At 43.3% G+C, this 17871-nt stretch overlaps 1 protein-coding gene and 1 long non-coding RNA gene across 2 annotated transcripts in view; one reads left to right on the plus strand and one right to left on the minus strand.

The window, feature by feature from the left end:
* The window catches only part of LOC135210086 (uncharacterized), a 31527-nt gene extending 16747 nt beyond the window's left edge, over positions 1 to 14780 (minus strand). Inside the window, exon 1 of the long non-coding RNA XR_010313450.1 lies at positions 14557 to 14780. This is a non-coding gene — a long non-coding RNA (uncharacterized LOC135210086). The remainder of the gene's footprint in view (positions 1 to 14556) is intronic.
* The window catches only part of LOC135210085 (low-density lipoprotein receptor-related protein 4-like), a 471815-nt gene that overhangs the window by 435456 nt on the left and 18488 nt on the right, over positions 1 to 17871 (plus strand). The window contains exons 22-29 of the mRNA XM_064242883.1: positions 360 to 516; positions 1069 to 1231; positions 2299 to 2432; positions 10926 to 11119; positions 11937 to 12082; positions 15297 to 15454; positions 16095 to 16208; positions 16763 to 16962. Coding sequence (XP_064098953.1) covers positions 360 to 516; positions 1069 to 1231; positions 2299 to 2432; positions 10926 to 11119; positions 11937 to 12082; positions 15297 to 15454; positions 16095 to 16208; positions 16763 to 16962 — 1266 coding nt within the window. The remainder of the gene's footprint in view (positions 1 to 359; positions 517 to 1068; positions 1232 to 2298; positions 2433 to 10925; positions 11120 to 11936; positions 12083 to 15296; positions 15455 to 16094; positions 16209 to 16762; positions 16963 to 17871) is intronic.

The following is a 17871-nucleotide window of genomic DNA, read 5'->3' on the forward strand; positions in this document are numbered from 1 at the left end:
AACTACTTCATGCTTTGCCGAAATATTTAATTGATAATCCTGCACTAATTATTAAACTATAATAATTAGTAAAACTTTATTTCAGAAAAATAAGTCAGGGGGCTCAAGAATTTCCAAAATTGCTTCTTCATGATGTCATTTAGGTTTTTCCCAGTTTAAAAGAAAATTTACATCTTTTATTTCAGAAAATACTTATAAACTTCTGAGTCAATTGTTTCAACCATAACAGCAGTGACTATGTTTAGTTATAAAGACATATTCCTTTAACCTTTTAATCACGTTGAACATAGGAATTGATATAGAACTGTATGTGGCAATTACAGCAGTGTGTATTAATGTCAAAATAACTTGTTTTACAGGAAAGGTCTTAAAGGACTTATGGATTTGAGAGTCTTCAAGCAAGAACCAAATGCCCTGAATACCCCTTGTAATGTTGGTAATGGAGGGTGCTCTCACCTATGTTTGTTGGAGCCTAATAACTATACATGTGCATGTCCAACAGGCATTCTAATGAAGGTAAGGTACCTTTACTGTCTAAATGTAAATCAAAATTACTCACAATTTATTCTTCTTAATGCCTTTGGTATATGCACAGAAGCATTTTTTATACTTTTCTGTTAATTTGTTAATTTCCTCTATTTTAACTTCATTTTTCTTTAAATATATATTACTATTGTTTGTACAGTAATTGACATCTACAACTATGTATTTGTCTTAAATTGTTTGTTCATTAAAAAACTTGATTTCACAAAGTATTTGTGATGATTAATAAGGGGTTTTTGCAATATTAAGAACAAATAAAATGGAAGTGGAAAAGTGAATGGTAAGTGACTTTTAAAGAAACTTGTATGAAACAATATTTTATAATTTACATAGACAGACAAGAACAAGATATCCACAGAAGTACATTCAATTTGTTTACATTATCCTGAACTTTTCCTTGCTAATAAAAGGCTGGTCATAACAAGGCTTAGAAATTTTTCTTTCCTTAATACCTTTTCCCACAAACAGGATTAACGAAGATGAAGAAGTAATGCTGGATATCTTCATCTTTTATCCATTCTACAGGGTGATAATCACACATGCCACAGACAACCAATGGAATCTCTTATTTTTGCCCGTCGACACGACATTCGTCAGCTGTCCCTTGATACTGTGTACTTAGCAGATGTTGTCCTCCCCCTGGCAGGCCTACAAAATGTAGTTGCTTTGGATTACGATCCAGTTTCAGGTAAGGGCAGTGACATCAGTGTAGAATTAGTAAACTTTTGAGTCCTCAGTTTTTCTCTGGACAGTGTCTAACTCTCTCAGAGTTAGGATAATCTCTACTCTTTGTTTTGAAAGAAAAACCTAAAAAAAAATGTTTCATTATCATAAAACTGTACTGTTTATGAAGCCATGCCTTCTATACAGAGTTTTTTTTAGATGTTAGTTTTGATTCATTTTCATGCTCTTGGTTAATCAGTACATAAATCTTTTTGGCATGTTGCAGAAGTCATCTATAAAGGGAAAGCATTTAAATTTAGTGGCAGTGTCCTGGAGGCTTCAGATAAAAAAAATGGTAAAATTTTGTCATCAACTCAAATTTTGTCATCAAATAAAAGATTCAAATTTAGGCATGTCTAACCAGGTGACAACCCTCTGTATACCACCTCCTAAAATGCTCATGGAACTATGTGAGCCTGTGATGAGTTCAGACTTAGTTGAAGACCATGAATGTGATAGTACTGTAATGGGCAGTCAATTTCCCATCATTTCAGTTTTCTTGGTGATGACCGTGTAATCTTTTTTTGAAACCATATATTTTTGAGTTCCTAATGATGTAATTACCCTTTGGATGTTTTAAAATATAATGGAAATATTCTTAAAAGGTTCAGAGTTCTGTACTTCAGAATATCAGTAGGAAGCCTGAGTCCAACTTTAACCTTTTTCATATACTACTTTGTTACCTTTTAAGTATCAAATCCATTACGTAATAATGTTCATCTTCAGCTGATTGGGACAGTCCTTGAGGCTCCTTTTATCTTGCGTAGTGTATTGGATCCGCCATATTGACATCTTTCCTTCCATCCTTTTTGGTGCTATCCTTCCATGCTGTCTAGCTCCTTTAGCTTTACCTTACTTCAATTTTTACCTTTTATTTAAGACCAAATCCTATGGACATTCCATAAGAGTGTTGGAAAAAATGTCACTCAGTTATTTTGTTGAACTATTTTTAATACTGTATAATATAGCATAACTGAAGAAAAGAACTGTTTTGTCTTACATAATTCCTCAACATTCATTTTCTTTGCTCAGGGGACCTCTTCTTGCCAGACAGTGCTGCATCAGTTATTTTACGTGTCTCTTTAGATGGAACAAAATATATAAAAATTGTTAATTCGGCCATTGATACAGTTGAGGGAATTGCACTAGACACTACAGGTAGAAAGGTGAGTACTGCACATTAGTGAATATCCAGTTGGAAAGATAATATAATATTAAGTTCTTCACTGATTCCTTCATGAACCTTTTAACTCTTGTCCAGATTTGAAACTTAATGAGATTGCAGTACTGTTCATGTACAACAGCCTGACTAACTTTTCTGTAGTTACATATTCTGTTTTATTATTGCAGTAGTTTATGTATTTTTTCCTGTTTGGTAAATGGAAAAGGAAATTTCTCAGTTCCTTCATGTTAGCATTGCCATTTACCAGTTGCATACCACCAAGTGGGTATAAGACCACAGAATTGATTTTGCACACAAGTAGCATACTAGCAAAATTTTATCAACATAGACTTAGATTTCATCACAATATGCAACAAACTGAATGGGAACTGGGCTCATATTGGAGAACATAATTGTGTACCAATGATAGTACTATAGCAGAGATACAGACATGTAGTAAACCTCACTTTATCCATTGAATGTGGGTATGTTAAAAGGGTTTACTTTTTCATGATGCTGAAAAAGTGATACTTGGGTATTTGAGCATGTAGTCAAGAACTTTAGATGCTCAAGCCACAAAATACAAATATATATAAGTACTTTTTAGCAAGCACCTATATATGTAGTACATGTTCATGAGCCTATTACTGAAATTTCAACCTCCGTTCCAAATCCTTCCATGAAATACTACATAAAGAGTAAGACTGTTGTCACCTGGCAGTCTGGCATTGCCTTATAAGGGAAGTACATACGGTATGACCATGCAGTTGCTGCCAAGTCCTGTTATGTATTTGCCAACAACTGTGTAAATCATCCTCTGCTTTTGGTCTTTTCATCTGTGCATCACAATGCTTTGCTTGCTCATCAATAGCTGTATTAATATATTGATAAAATGTTTTTGTAACCCAAAGTTAAAATTTGTATTAGGTAGGCTACACCTAAAACTCACTCTTAGCCCTTAACTATAAGCTTCACACCTTCAATGCTCAGCCTCCCATCTGTAAAATGGGTCATCTGGATTTAATGTAATATTAGTATGTATTAGTTTTCATTTTATATTTGTTCTGACACGTAATACAAATCCTCAGTCCTTTAACATATGGAATGTAACTTCAGCGCAGCTGGAACCGGTTGTAAGCTTTCGAACGAGGTGGTTCGGTAGTTAACTGCTTGTCCGATAGTCGGGAGTCCAGCCCGACTGGGAGGTGAAGATCCACTTTGCTTTCGGCCGCCAACGGGATAAGATGTGCTGTTCACCACTCTGCCTGCCATTGTCGTATACTTTGTTTACTTCGTCACGAAGTCTGCCAATTACTTTTTCTCATACTATAGTACTTATGTGTGTGGAAGATTGTAAGTACTTGGTATCTCTTTTTGTTATTATTATTACTTGTGGTGAAATGGAAAGCCACGAGTCGGAGAGACCCCCCTGCCCCCCCAGTCAGCTGCAGATTGTGCCCTGGCATGGAGGGCCGTAGGTGTGGGGCTTTTAGGTCTCATGATGTTGACCCTCATGATCTATGTACTCGGTGTCGAGGGCGAGAATGTGCCCCCGCTGACACATGTGTGGTTTGTGTATCGTAGTCGGAGAAGCAGTGGGGGCAATACGAGGGGAGGAAGAAGGCGCGTAAGCAAGCCAAAGTGTCATCGGAGGGCTCTCCAGCAACAACATTGGTTACAGACACGTTCTTCCTCTTTCCTCCCTCCGTCTCAGCTCCCGCGTATGGCTCCTTCCCCTTCGGGGGGCGTGTCGCGGTCCACCTCTTCACTCGATCAGTCGAGTGTAGAGGAGGGAGCACGGCACCCCGACGTTCTCCCGTACCCAGGGTCTTCCATTCGCTCAGGGTGGGAACTTTCTCCCCCCGGTCGAGCGGGAACCACCCCCCCCCCCCAACTAACCCGACTCTTGCCTCCTCAGGTGTGCCTGCTGCGTGTGGCGATCTCGAGCAGGTCTGGTACTCGCTTGGACTCCCGGGTGCACTGAGTCTTCAGGGGCTGCTGTACTACCTGGCAGCTCGAGAACCCAGGCCAGTGACACACGGACCAGAGACGTCGACGACAACAACGGTGTCGACGCCTAGATATGCAGCTCCTCCTCACCTGGTTTACACCCTGCACGTGGCTATGGTTACCCCGACAGCTTCAGTCCAGGCCCCGCTGCCATGCTTGCCGAGGAAGGAGATGACCCCACCGCCTGGTTTTGCTGCCTTCGCTCCAGCCCCTGACTTTCGGTGCCCCAAGAGTTCCCCGCTTGACATGCCGCCAGTTCCTGTTGTTGCTACCCTGTATCAGTTCCTGTTGTCGTCGCTCCAGCCCGTGGTGTTGCTGCCCCCACCGCAGGTCCCTCCAGACAGGTACAGCTGTGCCCTGTTGCTTCGGCAACTGCCCCAGCTCCATCCTGGATGGAGGACTTCATGGTGGTCCTGAGGAAGCTGACGAAGAAGAAGAGGAAGAAGAGGAAGGTGTCGTCGTCTTCGTCGTCTGCAGCCGCCTCTTCCCCTTCGGCTTTCAAGACCACACAGCCGAGGGAGAAGAAGGTGGCCTCCTCCCCCCCTAAGAAGTCTCGCTCAGAGACCTCTAAGGGTCTGTCCCACTCTGGTGGGACAGTTGGGGCTTCCGCTGGTCCTCCTGTTCTTTGGGAACAGGGCCCATCTCTCCTTCCGCAAGGATGAAGAAGATAGGGACCGGAGGGGTACCAGCTACCACCTGTACCTCTTCTCCTGGCGCCAGAGGTTCTGCCTTGGCACTGGGAACCGTCTCGGCCGCTCGCTCGCGAGTGGTGCCGAATGTACGGTCGCCCGCGGGTGACCGTGCAACCAGGGTCCAGGCAGCTGAGCCTGCTCGCCGCCAGGACCCAGGCACGGAGCGGAAGACTTTTGGCAGTAGCTCAGGCGACTCCCGCCAGACCAGCGATCGCTCTCGTGGCAATCTGCCGGTCCCCAGGGTTGACGCGATGGTCCCACCAGACCGTACGCGGGCTGAGGCGAGGAAGAGGTCCCCCCAGTCGCCAGGACCAGCCTCGGCTGGTCCAGGTACCGTGACGCGCCGTGAGGACGAGCCACGCTCCCACCACAACAGTGGACTCTACCGGTCTCCTGACCATCGCTCCCACCAGGACCGGACAGATAGGCGGAAGGGTAGCAGCTCTCCTGACACTCGGGACTGTCGCTGCCATTCTCGGTCCAGCGGTTCTCCTCAGGGAGACCGCGCGACTAGGCCTGCAGCTCGATCGTCACCTCGGGTTGGCGATCGCCTGCAGCCCCCCAGCACACCGGCTCTGCTGGTAGGCAGGGGGGAAGCATCAGGTCTACCTCTCCTATCCCTTCAACCTCCTCGGGCTACACCGGGAGGAGCGAGGTGATTAAGAGCGACCGCGAGGAGTGCGCTTCTCGCTGTCCCTCCACGAGGGCCTACGAGCTTGGCACGGTCTTGGGACCGACCATATCGTACGCCCAAGTGGTTGGAGGAGACCAAGAGGGGTCTGTCGTGGTTCCTCCTGTGGAAGGAGGAGGATCTCGGAAGGCATTCTCCCTGGATGGACTTGACGGTCCATCTCCCCAGGACACGGTCACTCCCGAGATCCAGAGGTCGTTTGCAGAGGTCATCGCGCTGATTCATCAGCACATTGACCTCGGGGAAGGATCGGTGCTCCCGCCCTCTGAGCCTACATCAAGGCTGGAGTCGTTCTGGGGGCCTAAGAAGGAACCCAGGACGACGGTGGGTCTGCCCCGATCAGCCTTGGCCGACAGTGTGTTGGGCCAGGTGGACTCTCTTGTCTCCGGACAGTAGGGATCACTTCAGTCTGGCAGGTCGTCCAAGCTGCTTCCCCATCCTCTACCACGGCAGAGGCGGTTCTACGTGCCATCGGAGGACCCGCTGCCGCCCAAACAGGTTAACCCAGAGCTAGCTAGGCTAACCCTGGGTGTGTCTCTTCAACACCTGCTGGCTGAGAACCTCTGGTTCTCGCACCAAGAGGCACTGGCTTTGGAATCGACTGCCATGGTAGCATTCCAAGCAGTCTCCTGGCTGGACCTGTGGTCCCTCATGGTGTCCAGGGTCGCAGCTTCCTCGGGAAACATCACTCCTGAAGGAGACCCGGCTTTCGGGAGATTGTATCAGTCTAGGAGTAGGGCTATCTCCTACCTGGCCCACCAGACGGCCAATCTGTGGGCCAACCTGGTTCTGAGACGTAGGGACGCAGTCCTCGCTCGAGTGACCAGGTCGGCAGGGCGTGAGGCAGCTTTGGGTCTGAGGAACGGACTGGTGCTGGGTTCCTCCTCTCTCTTTCCTAGATGGTGGACACTGCGGTGGAACAGCGGCGCACTGAGGACAGTGACCGCCTAGTCCACCAGGCAGTCTCGAAGGCAGTTGGGCAGCCTCGAGCCACTGAGGCCAAGCCTCGGAGCTTGGCTAGCGCTTCCTCTGCGGCTAAGACGAAGCCCTCATCGAAGCCAAGAGGAAAGACCCAGCCTTCGACTTCTACTGTAAGGAGTGATTGTCAGCCTTCCTCCCAGTCCTCCTTCTCCCGAGGAGGAGCCAGGAAGAAGTCGAAGAAGGGGAAACGCTAGGAACAGCGTTCCCCCTCACCTGTTGCCGGAAGTTGGGGGGGTGCCTGGCGAGCCATTGGGCAACTTGGCAGCGCTACGGAGCCGAGACCTGGATAATGGATGTCCTTCGGGAGGGATATCTACTACCCTTCGAGTCGCGGCTACCCCTCACCTCCAACCCGGTCCATCTGCTGACGTACGTCCCCAGTTCAGCCAGGGACGTAGCGCTTCGGCAAGAGGTAGATGCCATGCTGAGCAAACGAGCTGTGGAGATTGTACAGGATCAGTCGCCGGGCTTCTACAGCCGACTTTTCCTGGTGGAGAAGTCATCGGGGGGCTGGCGCCCGGTGATAGATCTCTCTCCCCTGAACCGATTCGTTTGCCAGTCTCAGTTCACGATGGAAACAGCACGCTCCGTGCTCGTTTCTGTCGGGGAGAATGACTTCATGCTTTCTGTGGACCTGAAGGATGCGTATTTCCAGATACCCATCCACCAGTCCTCCAGGAAGTACCTCTGCTTCATCCTCGACGGGATGGTGTACCAATTCAGGGCACTTTGCTTCGGTCTCTCTACCGCCCCACAGGTGTTCACGCGAGTGATCGCACTGGTGTCTGCTTGGGCCCATTCAGTAGGGATACGTCTTCTGAGGTATCTCGACGATTGGCTGGTACTGGCAAGCTCCCGCTCACAGTTGCTACAGGACAGGGATTGACTCCTCGAATTCTGTCGCGATCTTGGTGAATTTCAAGAAGTCAGATCTCGAGCCCAAGCAGAGGATGAAGTACCTGGGCATGCTGATCGACACGGTAGCAGGGAGTCTTCCCCGCAGACTCGCGGATCAGCAGGTTCAGGGAGGCAGCCAGATGGTTCCTGTCTCAGCAGGAACAGCCAGCTCAGCAGTGGCAGGTCGTGATCGGTCACCTGTCATCTCTCGAGAAGTTAGTCCCTCATGGGCATCTTGGCCTGCAGTCTTTTCAGTGGAAGCTAAAGGAGTGTTGGTCACAGGCAAGAGACCCGCCGTACTTCCCCGTGCCTCTCACGGAGGAGGTGAGGCAGGACCTAGCCTGGTGGCTGGACGATGGGAACCTCGTAAGAGGAGTGCCTCTCTGCACCACCGGCCCCCCTCCCCCGAGATGCTGCTATTCTCAGATGCGTCGACCAAGGGATGGGGCGCACACCTGGAGGAATTGCTGGCTGCAGGTGTGTGGGATCATCACGGCAAGCACCTGGAGCTCAAGGCAGCATTCCTCGCTCTCCAAGAGTTCCGGGAATGGGTGATGGGACACTTGGTGTTGATGAGCGACAACACCACGGTAGTGGCATACGTCAACAAACAGGGGGGCCTGTTTCCCTCCCGTTACACCAGTTGACAATGCAGGTGCACGAGTGGGCCGTAGCTCACTCGGTAGAGCTGTCAGCCAGATACATTCCTGGCAAGAGGAACGTAGTGGCAGGCAAGCTCAGGTGATAGGGACTGAATGGTCCCTTCACCCAGACGTGGCAGAAAGGCTCTTCGACCTGTGGGGGCGTCCAGTCATGGATCTGTTCGCCACCCAGCACAACAGGTAACTCGAGGTTTTCTACTCAGTTGTGCCGGACCCATGGGCAGCTGCAGAGGACGCTCTTCAACATCCGTGGGACAACCTCTTCGACTACGCCTTTCCCCCGTTCTGTCTGATTCGCAATGTGATCATCAGGGTGCTGGTCACCGCGAATCTTCGGATGATTCTGGTGGCACCCAAATGGCCTCAGGCCATTTGGTATCCGGACCTGCTGGCTCTTCTCGCCGAGGCACCGAGAGAGATTCCCCCCTGGCACAACCTCCTGTACCAACCACACGTGGAACGGTACCACCGAGCAGTTTGGTTCCTGTCTCTTCACGGCTGGCTGTTATCCACCATCTCTTGCGAGCAAGAGGCTTTTCTTGCTGAGCAGCAACAGAGATGGCTGGGTACCTCAGACAGTCCTCTGCAGCAGTGTACCAGGGGAAGTGGTCCGTCTTCTGTGGTTGGTGTCGTGGATGGGGTCTCTCTCCTCTCAGAGCCTCTCTTCAGCAGGTAGCGGATTTCCTCGTCTTCCTTCGCTGAGAGAAGCTCCTCTCCATCTCCGCAGTTAAAGGCTACAGAGCCGCCCTGGCCCTAGTCCTTAAGCTGCAGGGAGTGGACACTTCCACCTCCATGGAGATCTCCCTCCTGATGAAGAGCTTCAAGAGGTCTTGCCCACCCAGGGAACTCAGGCCCCCGGGGTGGGACATGACTCTCGTCCTTAGGAGTTTGACTCAAAGACCCTTCAAGCCACTCCGAGAGTCGTCAGACAGGGATCTGACCCTCAAGACCGTCTTTCTGCTGGCCCTGGCATCAGCGAAGAGAGTAGGGGAACTACATGGTCTTTCTTTCAATGTAAAGCACACAAGGGGATGGGGATCGGTGACGCTCGATTTCATCCCGGACTTCATAGCGAAGACTCAGAACCCTTCGGTCCCTGACAACCGGTTCGAATCATTCACGATCCCTTCCTTGAAGGACTTCACCGACAACGATGCAGATGAGATGCTGCTTTGACCTGTGAGGGCACTACGGCGCTATCTGAAGAGAACTCACCACCTCAAGCCTGAGTGTTGACGCCTCTTCATTAGCACCGGGGTTACCAAGAAGGAAGTGTCCAAGAACACTCTTTCTTTCTGGCTTCGTGAGGTGATCAGGAAGGCGTACGCTTCAGATAGGAGCGACAACACCGGTACCCTTCGTCCAAGAGCCCACGAAGTCAGAGGTATTGGTCCAACCCTTGCATTCCGCAAAAACTTCTCTGGGGCACAGGTGCTGAAGGCAGGGGTTTGGGCCAACCAGACCACCTTCACATCTTTCTACTTTCGGGATATCGCCCACAGGTCCTTGGACATTTTTTCCTTGGGACCCGTGGTGGCTGCTCAACAAGTTGTGTAGCTTACCCAGCTCCCTCGCCGGACAAGACAGCATCGCATCCTTGTGAGACTGCGTGAATGGACGAGTGAATGAGAGTGTGACTGGCTTCTTTTCCTCCTCTTTTCTCTCCTCTACCTGTGGGCAGAGGGTTGCGGTTGTCACTACGCTGGACAGGAGGCCGATGCAGTTAAGCTACGCTACCGAGCTCCATCCTAACCCTTTCATTAGGGATAGGAGCGGTTATCCACCACTCCCCTAACAAAGGGGGAAGTGGACACCAACAAGAGACAAACCAATGACCTTATATTTGGCTCTTGAGTAGGAACTAGTTCTTGCTTGCTATTCATAAGAGGTACGCTTGCTTCCCTCTTATGAATTTGGTCCAGAGATCTGACCACTGATCCTGCGGTGCACACCCCGATCAATTGGGCAGAGGCTAGGATCCCTCCCTCTGCTCTTATGACCAGGAAGGGAACCAAGGTCAGACGAACACCATTCTGTTCATAAGACTCAGATTCCACCCATCAATAAGTGAGTCTTCCATATGTTAAAGGACTGAAGGTTTGTATTACGTGTCGGAACAAATCACAATTTATCGTAAATTGTATTTTTCCTAACTATACAAACCTGAGGTCCTTTACACATAGTCCCACCTCATGCCACCCCTCACTCTGTTCCTGGGCCTAAAGCAAGTGAATCTTCACCTCCCAGTCGGGCCGGACTCCCGACTATCGGACAAGCAGTTAACTACCGAACCACCTTGTTCGAAAGCTTACGACCGGTTCCAGCTGTGCTGAAGTTAAATTCCATATGTTAAATGACCTCAGGTTTGTATAGTTAGGAAAAACACAACTTATGACAAATTGTGGTTTTACACTAAAAAAAGAAATTAGTCAAATTAAGAAGAATTATCATCATAATGCATATTTAGGTGTAGGTGCAGACATTATTTGGAATTGATTTTATTATGTATTTTGATGTTGATGTTGATGGGTGGTAATTAACTGAAGGATGTCCTGTTGGAACAGATGTACTGGACAGATCTGAAAAGGAGGAGTGTAGAAGTAAGTGAGCTTGATGGAACCCACCGAAGAGTACTATTCACAGGATTAGACCGACCTCGAGCTATTGTTACCCATTATCCAACAGGAAGACTCTTTTGGACTGATTGGGGTGAAGAAAATCCTAGAATAGAAGTTGCAGATATGGATGGACAACACAGGTATGCAAATTACTTACATCAGTGAATGTACTCATATTCCATTTTCTTCAATTTAGTACAAGATTATGTTTCATAACTTAAAGATTTGTCAAAATTGCACTTTAAACAATATCAAACTGCAAGCCAATATCATAAATTATGGATTCTGTATTGGAAGGGAAGTAATCTTAACAGTGTTTCAGAAAATTAAATCACTTTATATATAATTGTTTAAAGATTGGAGATTGTGGCAAAGTCTGTGGCAACGTCAAATGTTGTGCTATAACAGTAGTACTATGGTCACCTTAGTAAAATACTACACTAATAGTAATAAAATTTTGTTTTATCATATTTATATTTTCAGGTATGTTCCTTTTCTGCTGTATTGAAACCGTACAGAATCCTTTAAAAACCAAAATTTATAATTTTAGTACAAACCCATCACCTTATGATTGTCTTTTGGTGTGTCAGCTCCTTTTTTCAAACAAATGCCAGAAGAATTAGGTGTGGACAAAAGTTAACAAAGGTGGAATATGAGCTAGTGTGTTGGGTTGCTCAGTTCTTTAAATATACTGTAATAGGAAGGAAAAAGTGCAGGATTAGCCAGGTACCTTGTTGACTAACGAAACTTCTATTATAAGAAAATATGTATCATAGTAATTACCAAACATCACAAATGTATGGTCATAACTATGGTAATTATGTTTGTGATATACATGTTCAGAATAGTATTTATTTTTACTGCTATGTATTCATTTTTGTTACTTGGCATTATGACATATTTCCAAATTTCATGCAACATAATGCATTTTATTGCACTGAAAATTTTATGTTTCAGATCAGTTTTGGTAAGCAGCAATATAATATGGCCCAATGGACTTTCAATAGACTGGAAAAATAAAGAACTCTACTGGACAGATGCTAAAGCAAACCTTATTCAAGCCATTGGCTTAGATGGCAGGAAGAGAAGAATACTTGTAAAAGGTAATTGCTATTTATGTGAGTTATGAAAACTATGATTAGATTTGTATGGCAGATTTAACTGTGTATCATTTTATATATCACAGAAGTATAAAAGAATTATTAATTTTAATTGATTTCAGTAACTGAAATTAATCATGAATGATTCATTTTAATTGCTTTGTTTCATAATAAAGTTTACTGTAAGTCCAACTATCTTGGTATTCTTGGTGCATGTTTCAGTCAGTCTCATGACCATCACTAGCATGTCTGCACTGTAAACTCTATGAGACGTTAGCCTAGGTCCATGTCAGGCCATGTGAGGCCCAAGATTGATTTACCCCATACCTGTTCGGTACTGCTTCACATGGGACAGGAAGTGTACACTCTTGCTCACTTGCTCAGGTAGCTGGTAGCCTAGCTCACTTGCTCAGGTAGCAGGTAGCCTTGTTAATTCAGCTTCTCTCTCCAGGTACAAGGACAGTGAAAATGATCATTCTTAATTAGTGCCTTCTGACCATGACTCAGTGTCTGCAACTTGTTCTGGTCACTTGTCATGGGTTGGCTGCTAGTCTCCCTCTACTTCAGTAGAGGATCCAACTTGTTCTGCAATGGATTCTACTTGCCCAGAGAGTTCACCAACAAAACCCATGCAGGCATAGTCAGAAGCATTTTTGTAAGGTCATTAAGCTCATTCATAAGCACAGCGGTCTTAGGGAGGTAACCAAGGCTATTACACCTTGGTTTTTTCCTCGGAGCTTGCACCATTCTTTTCATTTCCATAGTCCCTACTTGCGCAAGCAATTCTGGAAGTAGATTCTTTGATATCTAGATTGCCAGAACAGAAAATACTCTCTCAGTCATTTTGTCAACCTCCTTTCCCCATCTCTGACATGGCATTGCAAGTAATAAGTCCTGAAGGATACATAGACCTGCCCCCTTCAGGACCTGTTGGTCCGTGGGCTGATGAACTCCTTTACTGTGGATCACATGGCTGCATTCAGGGCTATATACAGTATTAGAGTTCGACTTGTGGCTCAACATGAATTGGGACTTATTATGTGTCACCACAAATGGGGGAGATGAATAAACTTCCACATTTTCCCATGGACACTTTCTATCCCTATAGTAGTTATCAGAATGTCTTTCAACATGATGGGATGGGTTGACTAATCCAGGGGTAAAACCTTCTCTCTCTTGCCAAGACTGTTTGCTAAAATGCTGTTTTCATGTCACAAACAAGTACGTACCTCTTCCCATGTGAAAATCTCTCTTATCAGATGACGTAAGGTTTTTATTCAATTTTATGTCCCGTTTTAAAATACTGGTACCATATTATGTTATCTTGTCTGACGTGCTGCTCAAAAGCATCCAGGGCCGGAAAAACTGTTCTCAATTCTAAATTGTATATGCAACAATCTTTGCACTACAAGAAGGAGATGACTACTGCCTGATAATTTGAAAATAATAATTATCTCCCCTGCTCATTTTAATGCATCTATGAAGAAAACTTCTGACGTGAGATGGATCTCTTTTACTTACCATTTTAGGGATTCAACTTTTTTACACACCCAAGTGTCATGAGTAGTGGAATGTTAGACTGTCTTTTTGCTCATTAATACTGTACTTGTTGTGGGAAATTTGTTTCACTCAGTGGGAAGATTGAAGGAATATACTCTACAAAATTGCGAGGGTAATTCCTTTCTTCCACTGAGTGTTCTCTAGTAATATAGTAAATTGTATAAAACGGGCTGTTAAGCACACAATTCTTCCGTGCGCCTAACATGTTTTCAGACTTGTGCCACAAAATCCAAAGGATTAATAATTGCTTTGTAAGTTTAAGTAGGCTAGTTAAATTCAGGTACGAGTAACTTAGGTAAATGCAATTAATCTAATAAGGGCTATGAATAAATTAAACCAAGGCCATAAAATTCCCAGGGCAGTTCAGTTTGGTCCCAGAATTCAATTAAGTTTCGACCCGGTTAAAGTAAAATTAAAGTAAACTAATCCCAAATAGTAATGCTAAGTAAACAGACAGACCTAATTTTGACTAAATTTTCTACTACGCCCATGTAATTATATAAACCCCTGTAAAATTGTTCAATCTGAGTCTATGCCTAATTAATTCTCACAAACTCCAATATTACAATAGCCTAACTACGTAAAAGGGCTCAAAATTTAGTTAAGGTAAAGAAAAAACTGTATTATGTCTTAAATAAGTAAGTTAAGTTAAATAAGTAAGTTAAATGTTAAAAGACGAAACCGCTTTCTAACAAATGACCGTTGGCACAAATCAGCCGTCCAATAATGGCGGTCTAGCCTTTGTGGAAAATTGGTATGTTGACCTACCTTTAAGTTAACCCAGTTTGGACGACACCTCTTAATTCACTCCTAAACTAAAAAACAAATACTATATATTTAATCAGCAAACCCAGCGACCTCTAATTACATTCGTGGAAATAAATTGGTATGTTGACAAGAAATGTTATTTTACTTACCGAATTTTCCGACGACAGATCAGTGTGAATGGCCGTTTTAAGTTTTGGTTGCAGATAAGGATTCAGATAGGATATGGGTTAGGATAGGTACAAATAGGAAAGGAGATCATACAAAACCAATTATCTTAAGGGTTATTAATTTCTAAAACCCTACACTACGTAAATTAAACTCGAGACGAAGTTTACGAAACAAGTTGTCGTCCGTCTGCGGTGCTGTCTGTTTGAACAAGGCCCCAAAAACTGGCGCTCGGCCTATGGCTACCCCCCGAAAAGGCCTATGTCAGGTCAATGGTTCTTATCACTCCCTAAATCAATTAAATAATTTCTTAACTAATTTGAAGGGACGGTTAAATCTATTTATTAAATCTATCTATCAAATATTTTAAATACTAAGTAAAATTAATCAGTTTATTCAAAATATAATATTAATATTTCTGCAGAGCTTATACTAAAGAAAATGGGGTATAGTTATTTTGTAGCTCTTAGCAGTGACTTCGTTAAAGGTTAGAAAATGGATATATACAAATAAATTTACAACACTTGTCATGAAGTTTGTGAAGTATTTAATCACAAACCTTTTTTATAATAATAGCCCATGACAACTCATTTATTTGAGCACCAATTTGTAAATTAGATTTGGTCCCAGACAGAAACTGCAAAATTAATGTTCTTCACTGCAAGATTAACAATGTATAGAGATTATTAAATTTCATCACAATTCCATCACTTTTCTTTAACAGATGTTTTACATCCCTATGGCATAAGTGTAACAGGACAGTACGTCTACTGGACGGACTGGGAAACTAAATCATTAAATCGTACTTTGAAGAAAGCTGGCAGACCCGTTACAACAATCAGAGAAGGGCTGGCAGGAATCATGGACATCAAAGCTCTACCCGTGAGTGTCAGCGTCTTGTATTTTTGTCATGTTAATCAAGTGTTCCAATTTTTTTCTCACTATTTGCAGATATGATGCCGATATCCCACCCAATAACGTAATTATCATAATACTGCCTTTTATGAAAAATTGGTCATTATTATTATGCTCTTGATTAAAATTCATGTATCATATGTACGTAAGAAACCACATCAATTGCAACCTCCATTGACAGGAGGTTAGGTAGATGAAACTAGCGTTCACAGTTGGAGTAAATTAATATTGCCTTCATAGCAACCTTATTTCTCTTAAGCATTCCTTATTTTTTTGTTTGAGGTTTTCACTTACGAGTGATACTAGTTTTGAAGTGGCAGCACTGAGTAAGTTTTTTTCAACTAGTTGGCCATTTATACATTTATATTTATACATATAAATTATTTTGGATACTATAAGGAGTTTATCTGTTACTAAATGACGTGATGAAGAGGTAAAAATAACCTTTATTTACAAACATTTACGTTGCAGTTCACTGTTTGCCTCAACCCCAAAGATTATTTTTGTATACATTTTCCACAAGGATTGCATATCTGTCTTGTATTTAAATGTAAGTACTAATGGTGATGGGCTGGAAGTATAATTTTGACATCATTAATTACCACAGGGCCCAACAGTTGGAGTAAACATATGTGGACGTGAAAATGGCCACTGTTCTCATCTCTGTCTAAGGAATCCTGAAGGGTTTTCCTGTGCATGTCCTACAGGTTTAACTTTGAAGGTTAGTTGCAGTTAGTGTTTTGTCACAATTGTTTTTATAATGTTAACTAAATGATAGACATTAGTCTATACAGTGGACACCCCCATATTCGCATTTTCTGCATTTGCGGACTCACATATCCGTGGATTTCTCTATGAACCATATCTACCCATTATTCGCGGGAAATTCACGTATTTTTCTTTGAGAAATATCCACAAATTCATATTTTTTAATCAATTTCATCATAAAATGCACCAGGCAAAAACATTTTTAGTGGGTTTCTCTTGAGTTTAAAATAACAAAATAGGCAGTTTTAAGCATTTTTAAAAGGGTTTCAACTATTTGCAGATTCAAGTTATTTAAGGGGTCTGGTATGCTCCCCCCCCCCCCCCCCCCGAATACAGGGGGAACACTGCATTTGGTATCTGAAGTTTATTGCTTTACAATTTACTATTGTCTCGTAAATATTTCATTTTAGTGTAAACATATGTAATTTAAACGTATATTGTGCATAAATATAAAAGATATTCAAGCATAATGTTCAAAACTACATGATAAATGAATTAAACTTTCAGGATCATCAAAACTGCAATGTGGAACCTAGCAGCTACTTGATATTCGCTAGTAAAGGTTCCCTTAGACGAATTTCGTTAGATACAAAACCTTTATGGGATGTTCCTCTAGATATCCCTGGAACCAATCATCCAATTGCTCTGGATTTCCATAGGGAAAAGGACCTCCTTTTTTATACAGACATAGATCTGGATGCAATCAGGTAAGAAAAAGAAATATAGAAAAAGAAATATACTTTTCATTTATTCATTAAAATTTTAATAGAGCGTATAATCTTAATAGATTTAGCTTTTCATCCACAACATAATTAAAAGTAGCTCCCCAAAAATGATTTTTTCCACATTCCACTTTGTATTTCCTCGTTTGTATTACCAAACTTTGTTGCAGTGATGAAGGTTTTATATTCTATAACTTCATTATTGCATAACAAATATATGTACGTATTACGAAATCATATTGTAGACTTAAAATAATAGGTAACAATAATGAACACTTAGGGTGCTCCACATTATTTGTCTGTTCTACCCAGGTATCTTACTGTACACTAATTCTATATTACCATCTTAAAGGATAATGATTCAAGTATTGACTTTAATTTTATGCACATTTTATAAGCGTAATCTGTAATAGATATTTTAGTAAATTCTACATACAAAATTGATTTTACAGTACAATCCAATCCGTTACTATTTTCATGTTCGATTTCCATTCCACTTTGTACCAAGTTTGTTTCTGTTTCATCACTTCTGCTATTGCTTTGAAGCAGTTTAAACAAACTATTCATAATATAGGTACAATGCTTCATTTAAATGTTTAGTAATGTCTCTCTTGTATTTAGAGATTATTGCCAATTTTATAACTATTCATATTATAGGTACATTTACCAAAAAAAGTTTAGGTATAGTTCTGATTCTAGATATCACACATGAATGCTGGAATCACAGAGAGCAGAATAGTTAACAACACAGTCTTATTATTATTGAAAATAATATTAAGAAAAGAGTATTTCTGATGTGTCTTTACACTTCATTTGCAAACCAGTAAAAACAAAATTCCAGTTATTACATAGAAATATTAATCAGCAACAAAGATACCATGTAAAAATAATTTT

The sequence above is a fragment of the Macrobrachium nipponense genome, chromosome 39 (genome assembly GCF_015104395.2).
Source record: "Macrobrachium nipponense isolate FS-2020 chromosome 39, ASM1510439v2, whole genome shotgun sequence".
Taxonomy (NCBI): domain Eukaryota; kingdom Metazoa; phylum Arthropoda; class Malacostraca; order Decapoda; family Palaemonidae; genus Macrobrachium; species Macrobrachium nipponense.